The sequence below is a fragment of the Abramis brama genome (assembly GCF_963993115.1).
Source record: "Abramis brama genome assembly, chromosome: 20".
Lineage (NCBI taxonomy): Eukaryota > Metazoa > Chordata > Actinopteri > Cypriniformes > Leuciscidae > Abramis > Abramis brama.
The window spans coordinates 12,549,611-12,570,896 of NC_139982.1; the positions used below are offsets into that span (position 1 = coordinate 12,549,611).

Below are 21,286 nucleotides of genomic sequence, written 5' to 3' on the forward strand. Positions count from 1 at the left end.
GTGCTCCACTGATATATACCTCATATATGCTGAATTGCAGAGCTTGTGCAAAGATATCCACGTTGCTATAATCAGATGCTTTATTAAAAAATGCTTTTTCTCAATTTTGTTGTATGTGTTTTCTTGAGAGGAAAGCGCGCAGCACATATTTACATATTCATCCAAATGCCGCTCTCAGCAGTGTGGGCGGCATCGGATGTTCGCTAACAGCATATCGCTGGTCATGTATTTCAAACTTCGTTTTACCCCTAAACGAAAAATAACTTTGCTGTGAGTATATTATATTGGGGCCTTTACCGGTCAAACAGACCAAAAAACTACCGGTTGATGCCAATAATTAAAAAATGACAGATATCGGCATTGCCGATATATATTGGTTGATCGCTAATCTTTTCACTCTTTTCCAGGGCTTTGTGTCTTTCCTGTTACCCTGCTTTGCAGTCGACCATCTTTACCTTTCCTCTGATGAATACCTGTTTTCTGAAGAGGAGACTCCAATTGCTGAGGGTAAGAGGACAGTGTTTACTGCAGTGTCATCGTTACTGAATGATGAATAAAATCGTGAAATGGCTCTAAACATTTACTAAATAAACTGTAAATTGTTACGTTTTCTAATGCATGTACAGTATTTCAAGCACAAATTGCTTCTGATAGTGCTGCACGAGCGGCGCCATCTGCAAGACGCCCTCAGCATGTTAGCTAGGGATCAAAGCGCAAAATTAAGTTACCCGGTATTGCCAGTTAACTTATTAATGAATTTTCACAATGCATGGTTGTGAGAATGTGAGATGGCTCAGTCTCATCATCAAATCGCAACAGTTGTGATGCAATTATATAAATATAAAGTCTGACGCGCAACATTTTTCAGAGTAAAGCACAGCAGTTTCGATTCACAGTAAATGTTACTCTGGAAGTGCTGTATGTGTGTTTGAGTCGCCTATCATTAAGGTTGGGTACAGAGTACCTATATGACCAGTATGTACCGGACCGAATCAGAACGCAGATTTCGGTGCCTCATTTCGTTGCAACTTAACCCTTTGACGTATACGATCACACCGGTGTCATTAGAACGTCCTGTGCATCACATGATCAACTGCTAAATTCAAATGTGGAGTTTTAGGTGTTAGGGTTTCCTTCTTTTTTGCCTTCATCTGATCACATGCCTTTTTATTAGACTTAGATGTGAGCCGTGACGTCCTGCAGCTGGTTCAGTGTCTGCGCCTGGTGAACGAGTCTCTTCCAGAGGACTTGGCCTATGAGATGGAGAAAGCCCTTGATGACCTACTGTCTCCAGAGAAAGTGTCAGAGAAAATACTGGACCGTCTTTTGGCCAGCGAGTCAGTATGCTTGTATCACTGATTTAATGCAATCACATTAGTAATTGATCAGTTCGATGTCTAAAGTGAAATGTTCTCTTCAGGGTGAATGTGATCGAGGAGATTGCAAACAAACTGCAAGAAATCTTTAACCCCATTGTTGCCATGAACACACTGCTCAGAGAACTGGACCTTGAAGCTGATGCAGAGACGGACACCAGACCTACAGGTACCATTAAGCTACACAAAGATAATCCATAAAAACCTTGCAAACCAGTACTGGCTACCTGGGTATACTGGAATTGAGAGAAATCAATTACAAAATCATATTGAGTTTGGCAGTACATCTGATCAAAGGGTTCGATCAACTTCAGACAAACCATTATCATGCTATCACTACAAATACTTAAAGGGATTGTTCACACAAAAAGTGAAAATACCGTCATTATTTACCCACACTCACGTCTTTCCAAACTGTGTATGAATTTCTTTCTTCTGTGGAACACAAAAGAAGGAATTTTGGAAAATACCTCTATATATATATATATATATATATATATATATATATATATATATATATATATATATATATATATATATATATATATATATATATATATATATATATATATATATATATATATATATATATAGTCGGAGCGAGGATCACCCTTCAGGACACCAACTACAGGCGCTCTATCCCAGCTGCAGAGCACCTTGTCCATCTGTCTTCGGTTAGAAATTGTATATGAATTTTTTTTTTAAATACAAATATGTTAAATATTGAAAAACTATCAATGTTTTTCAAACTGTGGTACGGATACTACTGTTGGTGCTCTTTCTAGTGATACTCTCTATACTCACTTTCTAGTGATACAGTTAACTGCTATATTGAATATTATATTCTGCTATATTGCTATACTCCATTTTGAATGAGTGACTCCAGGCGGGAGTTTATCCCGTCACCTCACCATGTGACAGCAGCAAGCAGGCTCCAGATTGGTTAACGCGGTGCGAACAGATGCCAAAGTTCCGTTTTTTCAACTCGGGCGTCAGACGCGAATTCGCGTCAAACGCGTGAATGCACAAAAAGCACCGAATAAAATCATTCGTGTCATTCACGCGAACTGGACGCTCGAATGAGGCGAATTCGCACAGCAGGGTAACGCCTCATTCGCGCCACAGGACCTCCAGATGCTTACACGCATGTTTACATTGACTTAACATTGAAATCACTCGCGCCAGACGCTCTATTCGCGTTTGGTGTGAACGCAGCATTAAAAAATAATAATAATAATAATGGTTCTTCGTGACAATAAAATAAGCAAAATATCAAAAAAATCAGTTAAATAAATGTTGTCTTTATAGCCATATGATGCAGGTTCCCCAAACAGTTTTTTTTATACATTCTATTTATCGAGTTAAATGATCATTATTACAATATCAAGAGCAAAATAATGACTTTTATCATATTACAGTCCTACTTTGTAATGAGTTCCTGTTTTTTAATTTTATAATTTATAGTCTGTGTATATTATATTTACATTATCTAATTGTTGTGTAAATACATCTTTGAGCAGCATTAAAGGTAGTGTAGGTAGGATTGTTATAAAAAACTTTTTTCCAAATTTGTTTAAACTTTTTATATATATCAATGCATAATTAAAATGTAAGTACTCTGATAAAAAGAGTATAAAAATCAAGTGACTCTAGACCGTTTAATCTGTATTAAACACAGCTCATTATTTCCATTCGGGACGAAACAAAGGATTGGCTTAGGCGACTGTCACTCTCTCGCAACCATGGCAACCACCCTTTTGCCACACAGGATCTGCCCATATGCGCGCGCACCCGTTTGATTTGAGGAATTCAAGAGGCACGGAACCTAGGAATAGCAAAACAATGGCAGAGAAAGAGCCATCAAAAATTCACATTACCGGCATATGCAGTTAGCGAAGGCAAACGAGGTAAAAAAGGAAGACAGTACTAGAAAAGGTAATGAACAAAAAGTCTTTGAATAAAACGCGTGTCAATATCCTCGGACCCTAGTTTCACGGCCTCTTGCACGACCTCCTCTGCTTCGCCCTCGACCCCGGACCTGTCCTCGAGCTGACGATGCCGGTACTTGTCTCTGGAGTGTAGTCCTCATCAGAGTCAACAATGCTTTCATCATGGAAACTCTTACATGCAGAACACCATATATGTTATGAATCTTACACGAAATTCATCTTCATCACAGTGTAAATGATGGTAATGGAAAAACGTGTATCATGCAACCTGTTTTTAGCTTTGTCTTATAGATATAACTAGCTCGTTAGCGAATCAAAAAATATATATTTTAAACTTTACCAATATCAATATGCTAGCTTGATAGTGAGTACTAAAATACATCTTATTTGTTTATCTTCATAATGATAAAGTTAGATTTTTTTTATTACATGTGATTCTGACATGATGTCACTACATGCACTGCGCTCCTTCCTCTCCGCTCGTCTCAGGTCGCGCGTTCATGTGTTTTGGGGGCGTGGCTTTGGAAGGAGACCAGAAGGGAGGGGGTGGAGTGAATGGAAATAATGAGCTGTCTTTAAAACAGTCGTGAGAGGTCTACAGACACTCGATTTTTATACTTTCTTTTTCAAAGTACTTACATTTTAATTATGTTTTGATATATAAATAAAGTTTAAACAAATTTGGAAAATAAGTTTTTTATAAAAATCCTACCTACAATACCTTTAAACAGTCTGTAAATAAATACAATTGTCACGTCTAAAAATAGTTAATAAATTTGTTTTAATAAATACTACATATAATATTTTTTATGAAAACAAGTTTGTATGGAAATGGTATATAGAACTAAAGAAACTACTCAACTAAAAAAGAGAAACTACTTTCCGAACAAAAACAACAATCCAAACAAATACGAATAAAACAATGTTTGAAATAAATGCTATACAAAAGTTTTATTTTTATTCTGTTCATTTTATTCTGTTTTGACCACGCAGTGACGTTTTTATTTGCATGTCTCCCTTACACAAAATATACTATATAAATAGAGACAAAAAAAGTGCTAATATGCATTGTGCAACAATCAAGGTATCAGTCAGTGAAGATAATGGGAAGTTGGTGTTTCATGTGTTTAGGAATCTATTGGCTTGTCTTTTTGTCCTTGATTTCACATTCCTGTACCATCTCCCAGACGGCAGACGTGTTAAATATCAGTAAATATGTATTATCACAATTACAGTATCAAGGGAAATAATTGGCAATTATTACTTTAGTCATAATCTTGCAGCTCTAGGTTCTAGCATAAATCTTTAGTGGTTGTGGTCACAATCTGCTATTGTTGAGTGGTAAACAGCTGAATATTATTATTATTTTGTGTATTTATGTGTTCTTTTGTCTTTCATGGATTAAGAAAGACAGTTGTACAAGCTCAGAACGACTAAGGGGTGATTTAAAGGATGACTGATTTCTTTTAATGTTAGGCTGAACTGTTCCTCTAACCAGCACTGATGTGATGTCTGTTGCAGGTCAGTCTCTGAGAGTGCGTATTAGTCTCTCTCAGCTGTACGGCAGCAGTGTGGCCGCTAGTCTGATCTGTCAAGCTGTGTGCCAGACTGCCATGACCCGAACTCTCCTCTGCAGAGATCTGCTCATCCTACTGCAACTCTACCTGCGGATTGGAGACAATGTGAGTACAAACTTAACATGTGTCTCAGTTAGGGCTGTTTGTAAAATTAAAACCTGAATTTGTCATTTAAAGGGATGGTTCACTCCAAAGGAAATTCTGTTAATTTACTCCAAGATTGTAACGAATGTCACTTCAGTTCTACTTTCTGAGTATGAGACAGAACAGCATAATGCAAGCAATATAAAAGGTATTGCCACAAACTCAACTCCTTCATGCAGATATCGTGAGGCCGCTTTCACCTCGACAAGAAATATCGTCATGTTTTAACAATGCGAGATCTTGTGGCACGAGATCTCGTCACACCCCTAATTATTACCTGTAATTCACAGCCTCGGCAAACAGTCCTGAGCGCGTTCATGGCAGACTTTAGCACAAGCTTCCTGTCACATTATGTTAAAAATGTATAATACTGTGATGTTGTTATATTTTCAGGAGTGTAAAATTTACTAAAATATATATGACATGATGAAATATTGACTAAATGTAGAGGGTTTTTTTTGCAAGACTAAAACAAAAAAAACTGTAAAACACTGAAACTGGATTGAGAATGTAACAGTGCTGTTTATATGTATTTCTGCCCTTGTTGATTGTTAACTTAAAAATCTGTTGTTCACTGATCTTTTCCCCTAACAGAAAAAGATTCTGTTTCTAATTGAGTTTTTCAGTACCCTTTGCCTATTGTTTGTGTGTGCAGGTGTTTCTTGCGGGTGGTAATCAATTACTGCAGTTGCAGCAAGACTTGATTCCTCGATGCTCTAATCTGCTTTGCACGTATCATCTGCTCAAACAGATGAGCCTGACGCTTTCCTCATCCGTCCCACTGGACATACTGTGAGTCCACATGCCACATGGCCCATTCCAGAAAAATAAGTTCCAAATATTTATATTTAAGCTATGATTCATATTGCAAATGTGTGTAAATGGCTGCCTAATTACACACAATAACCTAATTGCTGAAACGGGTATAATTCTTTTCAGTGAAAACGGATACTTTAAATGCTACCCTCCACTCAGACAGTTTTGTTTTGGGTTTTTTTGCTGTAAAACTGCATAAATAAGGCAGATGTTAGCTGTTGTAAATTAATACAAGGATCGATTGGATCAGCATTGATTTCTGCAGTTGCAAGATTGCAAAAGGCTGGAGTGTGAAAACCGGTTTCGCGATTAATCGCATCCAAAATAAAAGTTTGTGTTTGCATAATATATGTGTGTACTGTGTATAATTATTTTGTATATATGAATACACACATATGCATGTATATATTTAAGATTTTTTTTAATTTATATATAAATTATTTATATTTATATATAATATAAATTATGTATATACAGTATATACATGCAAATATTTCTTAAATAAATACATGCATATGTGTGTATTTATATATACAAAATAATTATACACAGTACACACATATATTATGCAAACACAAACTTTTATTTTGGATGCGATTAATCTTTGCCCAGCACTAATATATATATACATTAGAAATGCTCCGATCTGCCTTTTTTGCCTCCGATACCTAGGATTCAGTATTAGCTGATACAGAGTACCGATTCGATACTAAAATAATCATTTTAAAACTGCTGAATTACCTAATAAACTCTAGGCCTCGCTTTGTGGAAGACACTGGGATCAATCTTTTGTTCAAAGCATCAGGCTTGACTTAAACATTACTTTCCTAACTTTGTAAAACAAATAACAAACAGACACAAATGTAGTGAATTATTTATTAAATAATTGTGTACCAGTGCAACAACTAAATAAACCAAGTGCTTCACTAGCTTGGCAGACAAAATAAACAGGTCAGGCTTCATTCATGAAAAACAAGGAAATATATTTATATATAAATATATACTATAATTAAAAGACATTTCTTTTAAATTTTTAGTGCAGCTTTTTAAGCGACATATGATTGATAGGACAGAACAAGAAAGGCTATTAATAATCTTTCATTGCGTAAAAGTATTATAATATGAAAGGCTCCAATACAGAGCAGCACAAAGCGATTATGCTCATCCCGTGTGCAGAATGATGCACTTGAAGCAACATTGAGTCACAGCGTGCCTCTAACAAGTGCTTTCGATCTTCTTTCTGATCTGAATGGTGTGTGTAAAACACTTGAGTTTTGCCACAGACTCGTCCTAGCGTCTAGAACGCAACTGAATGCTTTAAGTGTCTCCATACTTGAAAAAACGCGGAAAGTTTTTCATATTTACAGCGGGTCTATTCGCGCGGGATTAGTATTACCTGAGGTAATTTTTCCGGTCCTTTTTACTGAAGCTAAAAGTAATCTTTACTGACATTGTCCGTAATGATTACTGAGATGGCACAATCGGACGGGACAGAAAACACTGAGAAGCTCTGGTGATAATTACTTTACCCTGTCTGAATAGGGCTTAAGATACAGCAATAAACTACAGCAGGATAAAGCCCTTTTATGCAAAACCATAGACCTTAATCTACAGATTAATAGATATATCTATGCTTTCACACAGTTGTTTTGTTTTCCTGACGAACGATAGGTTCAGTGAATCAAGGAATTCAATACTATCTTGACCTTCTGCCTCTATATATTATAATCATATTTTATCCTTTTTTTTTTATAGTAACTACATAGTCATTTCTTTTAGTTCATCTTTGATTGTTATAAAATTGTTACTGGGTTTATTTAAGGTCATTAGTTCATGCATTATCTGTTTTTCTTTAGAAATGCTGATCTTCAGCATCTGTCTGTTCTGGAACTGTCTGACTCAACGACTCCTACTTCCAACAGATCAGGTAAAATTAATTGCCACAATATAGAAACACAGGTTATGACTGATGATGAGAAGGCTGACTGATCCTCGCTGTTTTTTCTCTCTTTAGTGTTGAATCCTCAAACTGTTGTGGAGTTGTTCTACCAGAATGTGGCCCGTAAAGCCATCATGTCTCAGATCTTCTCCCAGCAGGATGTGGAGGGCAACCAGAACATGTTGCACTGGCCACAGATGATCTCCAGTGTCCTGACACTACTCTGTCAGTTTCTGTATCCTCTTGATGTGTAGTATGCTGGACGCTAGTGTTGAGTCCAACATTTCAGTAGTCTGTACTTGGGGTGGGCGAAATGACCAAAATCTTAATATCACGATGAGAGTAATTTTGTTTCACAATAATGATATATGATATTTGACACAAGTATGTATATTTAACTGTTCAAGCCCAATTAGGTGTGAAAAAGCACTCCATTCAGTTCACACGTGCTCTGAGCAGTGGTATGTGTTGTTTTCTTCATGTCGCACGTCTCTCAGACAGCACTGAGAAACAGTCTCTCAGAGAGCGTGCACATGTCAAGTCACATTTATTTATATAGCGCTTTTTACAATACAGATTGTTTCAAAGCAGCTTTACCGAGATAACAGGAAAATAATGCAAAAAAGTTTGTTTCCAGAAGAAAATAGTGTCACAGTCCACCTTAAGTTCAGTGATGTTTCATTTTGTTGTACCATTATGAGAACTGAAGGATGACATCACTGTTTTCTCCAGAGAGCGGCTATTTATATTTAAAAAAATAAAATAAAAAAAAATATATATATTTTTTTTTTTTTTTTTTTTTTTTTTTTTTTTTTAAATAGCCGCTCTCTGGAGAAAACAGTGATGTCATCCTTCAGTTCTCATAATGGTATCAATGCAGGCAGATCAATAATATTGTTGAATATTAAATTTAATGTCCTCAAGTAAGCAAGCCAATGGCAACAAAGAAGGGTGAAAAAAGGTGAAAAGGGCAACAGTGGCAAGAGTTCTTTTGCTGTTAATTGCAATTCAACAGTTAAAAATCACCTGTTTTAAAACCTTAATGCTTAAAAAAACACATGCAAACAATAAGCTTTCTTGACCATATAGCACAGCAACAGTGAGAGTAACTGTGATTGAGGCGATAGTCCAAAATATCTACAATATACAAAACTTTTCATCTACTTCCAAAGTTGGTAACACTTTATAATAACTGCACGCTATTAATCATTAGCTAAGCATTAATAAACAGTTAATCATTTATAAAGCATTAATAGACATTAAGCAGTTTATAAATACAGCTACAAATGCTTTATTCTTGATTTGTAAGCATATCTATAATGTTTAATAATTGTATTTTCATATTTTATTAATGATCAATTTATCATATCTAAATAAAGTATTGCTTTATTTACAAACCAGTTATTTAAGAGTTGTCAGTGGTTCATAAGATCACTTAGAAAGTTTAAGTAAATGATTAATAAACTATTTAAATGTACATTCATACATCTTAAATATTTCTGTATTCTGTATCATTGTTGTTTGTTTCCTTTTTCTGTTTAAAAGATAACAGCCTTTAAATCTCCTTTGTAAGATCTTTACAAGGCATGAATAGTTAACTGACCACTACTAAATGCTTTATAACTACCTGAATTAACCATGAATTATAGTAGAAATACATGTTAATAAAGCATTTATTAACACACTAACTATTAACTAACACTACACACGTAACTATTACTATATGTCTGAATAAAATGAATGTACATTTAAATAGTTTGTAGATTATAGATATGTTTATAAATAAAAAATAAAGCATTTGTAGCTGTATTTATAAACTGCTTATTAATGTCTATTAATGCTTTATTAATGATTAACTGTTTATTAATGCTTAACTAATTAATAATAGTGTGCAGTTATTATAAAGTGTTACCCAAATGGTAAATTTATACTTGATTATACTTAATTTTTCATATTTACTTTTTATAATTTGAATTTGTAAATGTCAAGTAATTTTCAATTAACTATATTTTCAACTTCAAAACATAATTCAGAACATTCAATTAAAATGTTTTGTCTTGAAACTTCACATTCCCTTAAGATATAACCGTTTAAATAAATGTTGCGTCATACAAGGACAGTCTAACACCGCCACATGCCCCAGGTTCACTTCAGAACACACTCATGCTCACTTCTACACGCGAGCGTTAAGCAATCGCCTGTCAGTCAGTGGGTTGGGCGTATGGAATATTGATTCTCTTTTTATTATCGACATAGTACATCAGCACTTTTGATGTCACTACTGGACACTTGATATATTCAGACAGTTCTTGTTTGTAAAGTATCTGGGTGATGCTCGTTCACGAGTTCAGTATTTGCCTTGCATCATTGTACTAGCTGGCCCAGCAATCCCAGTTTCCTCTTTCCTGAATGCCTGATGGGAAACTGCCAATATGCACAACTGCAGGTGAGAAAACCAGTATTAAATTATACATCTAATTTCCCAGATTGCACATGGTCTTCATAAAAATGCAACAGTAAAGAGACTGTTGTTATGAAGTATAAATTAGCTGTTTCAGCCGAACATTTCATTGCATAACTATTTTCTGATTTGGGCCGAATTGGTTTTGGAGGGTCGAAATCAGTGACTGAAAACAGACGTTTAATTTAGTGGTTCTCCGATGGGATGTTTTGACTGTGCTCATCTATTTCATACACACAACATGAATAAGCTACAACAGTTAAATATGTAATTTGTGTGGACACTGGACTGACAATATTAATTTATCGATTATTTGGTAATATGGTTTCTTAAATCTAAAATCTTTTAGTCTGTTGTTTTCTGTTGATGCGCAGCGTGAACAACCTAACTAAACATTTGTAGCGTGCCTGCCATTCAATAATTGCAAAATGCTTTGTTCATTTTAATATGAAGCAAAGTCTCAACTTTAAAATTCTGTCAGTTTTATTAAATTCAAACGATAAATGTTGTTTTGGCGCTCTTTAATACGGTGTGACAGATCGCTGTGGCGCACACTGGGATTTATAATAGTCCTTTACGATTGTTCCTTGTCAGACTGTACAAACATGATCCTCACTGGAAGCCATGTCACACTGTAAGAGACTGTACGGCAGTCAAGACGCGTTAAAAACAGACGCACTTTTACTTACTTTACTTTGGCCCATCCAAGGATGCTAAGTAATGTAGTGATTGGTAAACGCGTCACAGCTCATGTTGTGATTTTTGGACTATCATGATTAACTATCAGCTATATTATCTCTAATGTAAATTAGAAAATCATATACTGATAATCGTTAATAACAAATAATCTTTCATTTATTTGTTTGGTGCATAAGGTACTTTACCTTATTAGTTTCAGAGAAACAATCTTTCTGTAAGATAATATAACTCTTCCAAAGCCACACTCAGCTTAATCACTTGTATTTTATGCATCTTATGCACTTTATTCCTTTATCATTCATGGTATTCATTTATTAGTGGTGTTAGTTATGTTTCTTATCTTTTGTTAATAGCATTTATTTTATTACACTTGTCTCTTCCTTGTGCTGATAATACAGAAGAGGCTATACAAGTTAGCAATCTCTCCAATCTTTCAGATAAATCAGTTGACCAACTTCCCCCCCAGTTTACATTAATTTTAAATGAATGAACAGTTGGGAGTATTCCCACACTGCCAAGGTAAAAGACCTTGACTGGTACCCCAAACTAAGAGAGGCGGGGAAGGTAGTAATCTGATGAAAATCACAACGTCAGCGGTGACGTGAGTACCAATCACTACTAGGGTTGGGTATCGTTTGAATTAATGATTCCGATTCTACTTATTGATTCCTAATATCGATTCCAATAAGGTAAAAAAAAAGTTCACATTTATTTTAAGTCTTATTGCAAAACATTTCATTGTAGCTGAATACCATGAACAAAAATTAACAGGCTAAAGAACAGTTACACAATGAACTTTTGCCTGTGGTTTAACAATACCATTGCAGAAACAACTAGACTAATATGAATTTCAAGCATTATTAAAGACAAATAAAACACTCCGTAATTTAAAAAAGAACAAATAAAAAATCTTTCAATCGCAGCATATAAATACAACTGAACAAAGATGCGTTTGAAATAAACATTTTATTTTTTTGTCTTTTTTGTGGCAATTTTGGCAGGGCAAGTAAACATCTAAACCACTGGCCGACTGGGCCAGTAGAAAAAATCTTTAGCGTTGAGGTCTGTAACTTGCCACTAAACTATGCACTGACCATGTTTTCTCTAAAAGTGTCTCTGTCTGTCTTTCACCCTCTATCCATCACTCTACCGGTCAAACAAGTTCTGGTTAGTAAATTGGTAAAGTAAAATTATTCAAACTTTGTATTCAAATTAGGGCACAAATGTGACTGTACTGATGGGGCTGTTTAGTGTTTATTCACTGATAATTAATAGATGAACACAGCTTGATTTGGATGTGTAGCCTGCAAACAGAATATGGAATGCGGTTGCTCTACCAAAACATAGGAATTTATTATCTTTGTAAAAATGTTGTAACACTTTTCACTGTCCTGCCTCTCTACAGGAATATGTTCGGTTAGTTGGGTCCTGGTGCCAGGTGAATGTGGGATCCTATCGTTTTGTTTTGGGTCAATGCTATCTGTCCAGTGGTGAGGGGCAAAAGGTAAGAAAATCCATGCATGACCAATGGGCCTCTGTAAGGAAATCTCTATATTTAGATTAAAAAATAATAAAACTAATCTCTAGGTACCAAGCATAATTTGACAACACTATGATCATGGATTCGATTACCAGGGAATGTATGAACTTTATAAATGTGTAGCTTGAAATTATGTCTGCTAAATATATAAATGTAAATGCAAGTAATTTCACTTAGTTGCCATATTCTTGACTCTCCAGGGTAGCTATTTTCCTGCTGTTTTACTGCAAGTACAATCGCGCAATGTCAACCGGAATGAGGAAAGACCAAAACTTGTTGTTAAAATTAAGGGTGTACTCACACTAGGCACAGTTTAATTGCATAATATTATTACAGAGGTAGCTGAATTTGCAGCTTTACTCACAAACTACAATTCCTGTTCATCAATAAGGTGAGAACCAGACCCGTTGTAAGCTTAAATATACTTGATTTAATAAAAATTAATTGAAAAATGTAGTATCCAAGTAGTAATAGATGTCTGCTGTCGTAATGATGACAGTTATGTGTACCGCGCCTGAGCCCAACTGAACCATGCTCTGGCTCACCTCTTCCAACCGGGCCAGGGACGGTTAAGCGAACCGTGATCACACTAGTCAAACGGACCAGACTTTGGGGATCAAACATGCTTGGGCACGGTTCAGATCGCCTAGTGTGAGTACACCCCAAGTTTCAGTAACATTTTGAATCGGTAATGAAAGCAGATGCTTCTGAAGCAGACAAATGGCTGTTTGCATTCTCTGGAATGCATGCAAGCGTAGGCGAGCAGCCTTTTGGCTCTTTTACCAATTGTTTATTTTTTCCTGCAATTTACTCCAGACACTACACAAGGCAGAAACTGTCCACTCCACACATAAATACATGAATGGGAGGAAAAAATAACACTTTAAAGAGCCAGTGGCCTTTTTTATATAGGCATTCCAATGCTCAAAACATGGCATATGTAGTAATGGAAGTTCGTCTTTGCAGTCCACAAAGTTGTTCTAGATGCAAAAGAGGTGTTGTGAAATGATGCCTATTTGCAGATGTTGTTTGTCATGTGTGGATGTGCGTTTTGTGGTTTTAGGCATTGCAGTGTTTCCAGGAAGCAGCCACTGAGGTGGATAAAGAAGAGTTTTTAATGAAACTCACAGGTTCAGATGAGGAGACAGCCACGACCGCCCCACGATTACTTTATTACAACAAGGAAAGCGTCCGCTAGAAGCACAGAACAGGTTAAAATTATCATTCAGCATTTGAATGGGCATGTAATAATTCTAATTGTTTACTTGTTTAGGTTTTACGGTTATTGGAGGATATTTGTTTGCCTGAGCTTGTGATCAATTTGGCAACGCTGGCCATATCTGAAGCTGCCAATGACGAGAGAAGCCAGGTAACAACTTTGTGTTTTGAGTGACTAATTCAAGTAATGTAAAATTAAATTGTGTATTCCTATCTTATTGATTTTTTTGTTTGTTTATTTGTTGTTGTTTTTTGTCTGATGGATTGTTTGGATTGAACCTAAAATGCATAGCTACCTTTTCCCCCCAGATCGTTATGTGGTTTCAAAAATAGAAAAATTTAAACAATTCATGTGCGATAGGATGCAGATGAGAGCGTGGAAAATTGCGAATTTTGCAAAGTTGAAAATTGAAAAAAGCCTTTTTTCACAGCCTTTGAAAATGAACTACTTGAAGAACTTACCAGTCACAGTACCTAAAATGCACATTTTCCTTTTAGATTTATCCATTTTATCCTAAAATTTGTTAAAAGGTTAAATCATAAAAATATATAATGAATATGTCAGCTTCTCATACATAATGATATCAAACATCATTTTGAAAATTTCTATCTCCATTTAATATTAATAAGAAACTGACCTGTATTTTAGGCTGCTCTGTGGACTCGTATATTCAAGCATCATCTGGATCTTGGACACAACATTCAGGCGTATGAGGCCCTGACACAAAACCCTGATCCTAGCAGGTACTGTGCAATGACGACATTTTCTTATCCACAGTTCAATGTAAAATACTTGAGCTCTCTGTGTGCGTGTGTGTGTCTGCAGGCAGCTGGACTGTCTCCGACAGCTGGTGGTGGTTCTGTGCGAGCGTGCTCAACTCAGGGATCTTATCCAGTTCTCATTTGTTAATTTACATGATGAGGTAGGTCAGAATACTTACTCACACATGTGCCTTCTAGGTATTTAAAACTGCATTGGCCCTGTTAGACAAGTTTTTGAAACGGACATCAAAATAAAATTCACAAAAAAAAAAATAGGGCTGATGACATTTAATACATGCGATTAATTAAAAATTCTTAATGCGTTAAAATTGAATGCAAATAAATGATAAACTGAAGCACGTGTTATTGCGTCATTAACGTAATACCAATTAGATGATCTTGGGAGTCGGGAGTTTATCTACGTGATTCTGTTTGGTAGCGCAAATTAACTTAAGCTCTTTGCTGTTACAGACTGAATTCTGAAAATATTTTTCATTTTTATTTCTCATGGGTGCTTTGGTGTGCATACATTTATGAATTATATGGACTCCTTATATCATTTGGTAAAGACACCTAAATCTACCTTGAAAAAAGCTTGATTTTAAAAGCTGATAATTCAGTTTTGTGAGAATCACCCTTCGATCTCATGCTTTGCTTTGCTGGATATAGCAAATGACTACAAAATGAACGTGTTAAACAAAACAATTGGTTGTATGCTTAATTTCATAAGTGTGCGATTAATCGCATCCCTTTTGTGCGATTGATCGCGATTTAAAAGAAGTGAATGTATTGACAGCAGACTGTTAGATTGGATGAAATCTCCACGTTAGAAATATCAAATCTAGCCCCGGACGCCGGATCTTGTCAAATGATGTGTGCAAACCTGTCAACAGAAAGTCTTGTCTGGTACTCAAGACTCTATTAACAGCCTTCAATCAGCCTGAGAGTTTGACTGAGAAGAGCAGAAGCAGGAGATGAAGTGATGATAATAAAAGAGCAGAGTTTATTGAATAATCTTAGTTGCGTATGTCTCATTGCTCAAACTTCGTCTAGTTCAGGGGTATTCTATTAAAGTTCCAAGAGGTCCGGTCTCTATTTTCTTTTCAGCGGAGGTCCGGACAATACTTTTTTGAAACAGTTATACATTTCCATCAAGGCAGCCGTAAAAAAAAAAACTCAATATTTTTTTCCAAAAATGTACCAAAAATATATATGAATATTTCTCGCAACTGGATATGATTATAAAATTGTTAGATCAGATGTTTTAAAGGACAAGTTCGGTATTTTACACTTAAAGCCCTGTTTACAGATCGTTTCTGATGAAATAGAACGGTTAAGATTAAAATTTGGACACATGCTGCTGTCCCGAGAATTTTAGGTTTATTTCGCTTTCCCCCCGACCTACAGAATGGCAGCCTATGGGCACTGGAACAATCCTTCATAAAACGCATTAAACTTTCGTTTACAAAGACGTGAAACTCACCGAGTGGTCAGGGGTGTTCACTGATATGCTCACACAAAAATTGCTGCAAAAGATGCTTTTCAACAGGTGTTTTACCATTCGTTGTAAAACTGTGGATCTATTTTTCCAAACGTCTCACACCCGTAGATTCTTCCGTTGAGAGCTTGAATAATAGACACTCCAGCCCAGCTGGTGGCGATAATGCATCTTTGCCAATTGCAAGCAAACCACTGGCATTTAATTGAATACACAGAAGAAGCAGAAGAAGCGGCGGAGTAATACCGTACCTCACACAGCTCATCCAATACAAGTCAATGGAGTTGGACAAAAACTACAATAAAACCTGTTGGAAAGCATCTTTTGCAGCGATTTTTGTGTGAGCATATCAGTGAACACCCCTGACCTCTAATGATCTCTAAATCATTTTACAAATTCTAACATTATTTTGAAATGCTCTTTATATGCTGATTAATAATGCTAAATATATGGAAAAATGTATAAAGATGTCATGCAGACGTGTCATGCAGCTCTTAATGTGGCGCTTTACGTTTTTATCAGGAGAAAGCAACGCGCATTGAGTGGAGAAGGCTTGAATGAAGCATTTTTGGCTCTAGATAAAAGTAAATATAGATATACAGTGAGGAAAATAAGTATTTGAACACCCTGCTATTTTGCAAGTTCTCCCACTTGGAAATCATGGAGGGGTCTGAAATTGTCATCGTAGGTGCATGTCCACTGTGAGAGACATAATCTAAAAAAAAAAATCCAGAAATCACAATGTATGATTTTTTAACTATTTATTTGTATGATACAGCTGCAAATAAGTATTTGAACACCTGTATATCAGCTAGAATTCTGACCCTCAAAGACCTGTTAGTCTGCCTTTAAAATGTCCACCTCCACTCCATTTATTATCCTAAATTAGATGCACCTGTTTGAGGTCGTTAGCTGCATAAAGACACCTGTCCACCCCATACAATCAGTAAGAATCCAACTACTAACATGGCCAAGACCAAAGAGCTGTCCAAAGACACTAGAGACAAAATTGTACACCTCCACAAGGCTGGAAAGGGCTACGGGGAAATTGCCAAGCAGCTTGGTGAAAAAAGGTCCACTGTTGGAGCAATCATTAGAAAATGGAAGAAGCTAAACATGACTGTCAATCTCCCTCGGACTGGGGCTCCATGCAAGATCTCACCTCGTGGGGTCTCAATGATCCTAAGAAAGGTGAGAAATCAGCCCAGAACTACACGGGAGGAGCTGGTCAATGACCTGAAAAGAGCTGGGACCACCGTTTCCAAGGTTACTGTTGGTAATACACTAAGACGTCATGGTTTGAAATCATGCATGGCACAGAAGGTTCCCCTGCTTAAACCAGCACATGTCAAGGCCCGTCTTAAGTTTGGCAATGACCATTTGGATGATCCAGAGGAGTCATGGGAGAAAGTCATGTGGTCAGATGAGACCAAAATAGAACTTTTTGGTCATAATTCCACTAAACGTGTTTGGAGGAAGAAGAATGATGAGTACCATCCCAAGAACACCATCCCTACTGTGAAGTAGGGCTGTCAACTTTAGTCGTTTAGTCGACTAATCGGTCGATGCCGTCTTGGTCGACTGACATTCTCATTGGTCGACCAGTCGCATAATTTATTTTTTATTTTTTTCACCAATAAAGAAATTTTCATTGATTTACTCCTTGATATTTATTCCTTTATAAGCAGTTATATATTACTGTATTCTAAATATAATTAGCCTATGTTTTATCCCCAACTTTAAATGCTTTAATTTAGGCTATTTTGTAACAGCGCCACAGTTTAGCGCACCACGTAGAACACTCGGGAACCGCACCTGTGGCTGGCTGCACTGCTGCTTCGCGCTCAGTAAGGAATATAGGTAGTAATCTCTATGTGTCTGTCTGTCCGTTTGCATTTTGATTATTTCGAGAACCGTTCATCCAATCGACTTCACAAGGGAGTGCAGTGTGGCATTTGGTGCAATATAGACAGACACGCGAGACGCGACACGTTCAGGATTAATAGTAAACTACAGAACAGCGCGAGCGGGAAGCGGCGCACCTCACGCGAGCAGGGCTATTAGGCTATATTCTCCGAGAACGGACACTGCACTAGTGTTATAAAACGCACACAGTCTGTTAACTTAAGCAATACTTTTAAGGTAGTCTAATATTTTTCTGACTAACAAATTACTGACACAGTAAAGGGTAGATTTAAATAAAGAAAAATGAAATTTAAATAAAGAAAAAAATGAAATTTAAATACAGAAAAAATGAAATTTAAATAAAGAAAAACGAAATTTAAATAGGCCTAAAGAAAAACGAAATTTAAATAAAGAAAAACGAAATTTAAATAAAGAAAAAACGAAATTTAAATAAAGAAAAACGAAATTAAATTAGCCTAAATTAAAAACGAGATTAATTTAGATTGATAATAACGGGTAAAAAGTCTAATACATTTTGTTTCTATTATTCTATTTTCCACAATGTCAAAGCAACAGCAGCAATACAAGCTCAGACATGCACTTCGGTCCATACAAACTCCGCTGTTCTGCGCTCTAGCCAGAGAACACTCCCGTTGCTGGAACACTTGGGCGTCGGTTCTATTTCTAGCATGCACGCGTGCCTGAGACGCGTGTCTCACGCAGGCAGTGTGCAAACTCCAACCTATTAACATGGGAGCCGAAATAAAAAGACACCCAACGCAGCTGAGAGACTCACGCCAGCAGCCAGTGTGTCGCCGGCCTTATTCAAGCGCAAATGAGAACCGTTTCGCAGGGGATCCCAGGTGTCAATAAATAAATAAATAAACGTTTTTTTCGTTGTTGTTTTATAAATGCTCTATGACAATTGTTTAATAACTGTTCAATCAAAATGCAAAACATCGCGTCTTTTTTTTATTATTATTATTTATTTATTTTGTCGACTAATTGTTGTGCAGGACAGGACTTTGGTCGACTAAGCATTTCTTTGGTTGACTACAGCCCTACTGTGAAGCATGGGGGTGGTAGCATCATGCTTTGGGGGTGTTTTTCTGCACATGGGACAGGGCGACTGCACTGTATTAAGGAGAGGATGACCGGGGCCATGTATTGCGAGATTTTGGGGAACAACCTCCTTCCCTCAGTTAGAGCATTGAAGATGGGTCGAGGCTGGGTCTTCCAACATGACAATGACCCGAAGCACACAGCCAGGATAACCAAGGAGTGGCTCTGTAAGAAGCATATCAAGGTTCTGGCGTCGCCTAGCCAGTCTCCAGACCTAAATCCAATAGAGAATCTTTGGAGGGAGCTCAAACTCCGTGTTTCTCAGCGACAGCCCAGAAACCTGACTGATCTAGAGAAGATCTGTGTGGAGGAGTGGGCCAAAATCCCTCCTGCAGTGTGTGCAAACCTGGTGAAAAACTACAGGAAACGTTTGACCTCTGTAATTGCAAACAAAGGCTACTGTACCAAATATTAACATTGATTTTCTCAGGTGTTCAAATACTTATTTGCAGCTGCATCATACAAATAAATAGTTTAAAAAAATCATACATTGTGATTTTTGGATATTTTTTTTTAGATCGTCTCTCACAGTGGACATGCACCTACGATGACAATTTCAGACCCCTCCATGATTTCTAAGTGGGAGAACTTGCAAAATAGCAGGGTGTTCAAATACTTATTTTCCTCACTGTAGCTCAGAAATATCATTGCCATAAACAACCCTGAGCGCTTGTGGTGTGAACCGCTCCGTTGTTTTGACGCGCTGCTCACTTTAATCTGTAGAAACAATTATGTTGGGGCAATTATGTCCCTCGGTCCACATGGGTCCGATCCGGACCACGGTCCGCCATTTGAATATCACTGGTCTAGATGTTACCAAGGGGAAAACATTGGAGAATTAATGCTTCACAACTAGGGCTGAACGATATGGACAAAATTTCATATCTCGATTTTCATGCCAGATATCTCGATATCGATACAATACGATATATATATAAAGGTTGTAAATCCAACAGATCCGATTCTCTGAACTGCGTCTGCGGCACAAACTAACACGGCGGCGCCCATCGCGCATACAGCTCAACTAACGCGATCGTTATAAAGGTGTTTAAACAACAATATACTTCCACTTGCATGTATTTGACAATCGGAATATCAGATATTTCATGCCATAGCTAACACATTTGTGAATATTCTGAATAAAAAAGGAAAAATTACATAAAAGCAGATCATCATTCATTCAGCGCTGTTGCTGCTGCGGTGTGTCACGTGACAAGCAATGACGCGTCACCATGGAAACGCCGCCCCCCCCTCTCACAATATAGTTCCCACGTCCCTGGTAGTGTGTGCGCGCTGGCTTTAGCGGTGCATTCAAGGGCACTCGTAAAACTGATGTTTGTTGTGACTGCCAGAGTTGTATGCAGGGCGAGCGCGGAGAGGGGAAATCTATATCGTCTATATCGTTGCTTTTTTCGATAGTAATATCTTGAAAGTTCATATCTAGATATAGATACGATAACGATATATCGTTCAGCCCTATTCACAACCTTGAAATGAAGACATTCTCCTACTCGTGAAGACAAACATCCCTTCAAACCATACAAAATTGAACAATAGAAAGCATTGCAAGAGCAAGGGAATAAGTAAAATAAGTAATATAAAAACAAAAAATGACAAAAAATTAAGAATAAAATTATTAAAGGTAAAATTTCACTTTATGAGGTTTTTTAACATTAATATGAGTTCCCCTAGCCTGCCTATGGTCCCCCAGTGGCTATAAATTGTGATAGGTGTAAACCAAGCCCTGGGTATCCTGCTTCGCCTTTGAGAAAATGAAAGCTAGGTCATCATAAGAGGAAAGGTTACCCCCCCCTCCCTTTCTCTGCTTTCCCCGCAAATATAATTTGGCCCGCCCATGAGAAAATGAGCTACGCGAGTGGGATATTAGTTTTTCCTCGAGAGACATCATGGCTTGCAAACGAGTGACAGTTGCTCAGTGTTTGGATGTACAAATGAACACAAAATCATCTAGTTAAAATAATACAGAAAATAAAACACAGATGTATGGTTGCTTTCTTAAAGTAAAACGGGTTGTTGCTTTTTGCAGTGCAAATTTTTTTTGGAAAGATTTAAATAAGTCAGTTATTTTATCTAACATGTCTTACAGATTTATCATTCAAAATGAGATGCAGATAAAGTAGAAAACGGATCGGTCGGATGTCGCGCCGGTACGTTTTCAGTAAGGTCTAAAAATAGGTTGAATGTCAGTTGTTTTTGTCAAAATTGGGTTTTCAGTAAATTATTATTCTATAAGATTCAACGGAGTCTGAAGCAAGCGGC

At 36.8% G+C, this 21,286-nt stretch overlaps 1 protein-coding gene across 2 annotated transcripts in view; it reads left to right on the forward strand.

Moving 5' to 3' along the window:
- The window catches only part of nup160 (nucleoporin 160), a 70,081-nt gene that overhangs the window by 27,395 nt on the left and 21,400 nt on the right, over positions 1–21,286 (forward strand). For both annotated transcript variants that reach the window (XM_084094948.1, XM_084094947.1), the window contains exons 13-25: positions 408–507; positions 1,175–1,337; positions 1,421–1,545; positions 4,847–5,007; positions 5,702–5,838; positions 7,719–7,789; positions 7,877–8,036; positions 10,178–10,247; positions 12,367–12,465; positions 13,565–13,682; positions 13,773–13,870; positions 14,369–14,463; positions 14,546–14,642. In XM_084094948.1, the coding sequence (XP_083951074.1) occupies positions 408–507; positions 1,175–1,337; positions 1,421–1,545; positions 4,847–5,007; positions 5,702–5,838; positions 7,719–7,789; positions 7,877–8,036; positions 10,178–10,247; positions 12,367–12,465; positions 13,565–13,682; positions 13,773–13,870; positions 14,369–14,463; positions 14,546–14,642 (1,494 nt within the window). The remainder of the gene's footprint in view (positions 1–407; positions 508–1,174; positions 1,338–1,420; positions 1,546–4,846; positions 5,008–5,701; positions 5,839–7,718; positions 7,790–7,876; positions 8,037–10,177; positions 10,248–12,366; positions 12,466–13,564; positions 13,683–13,772; positions 13,871–14,368; positions 14,464–14,545; positions 14,643–21,286) is intronic.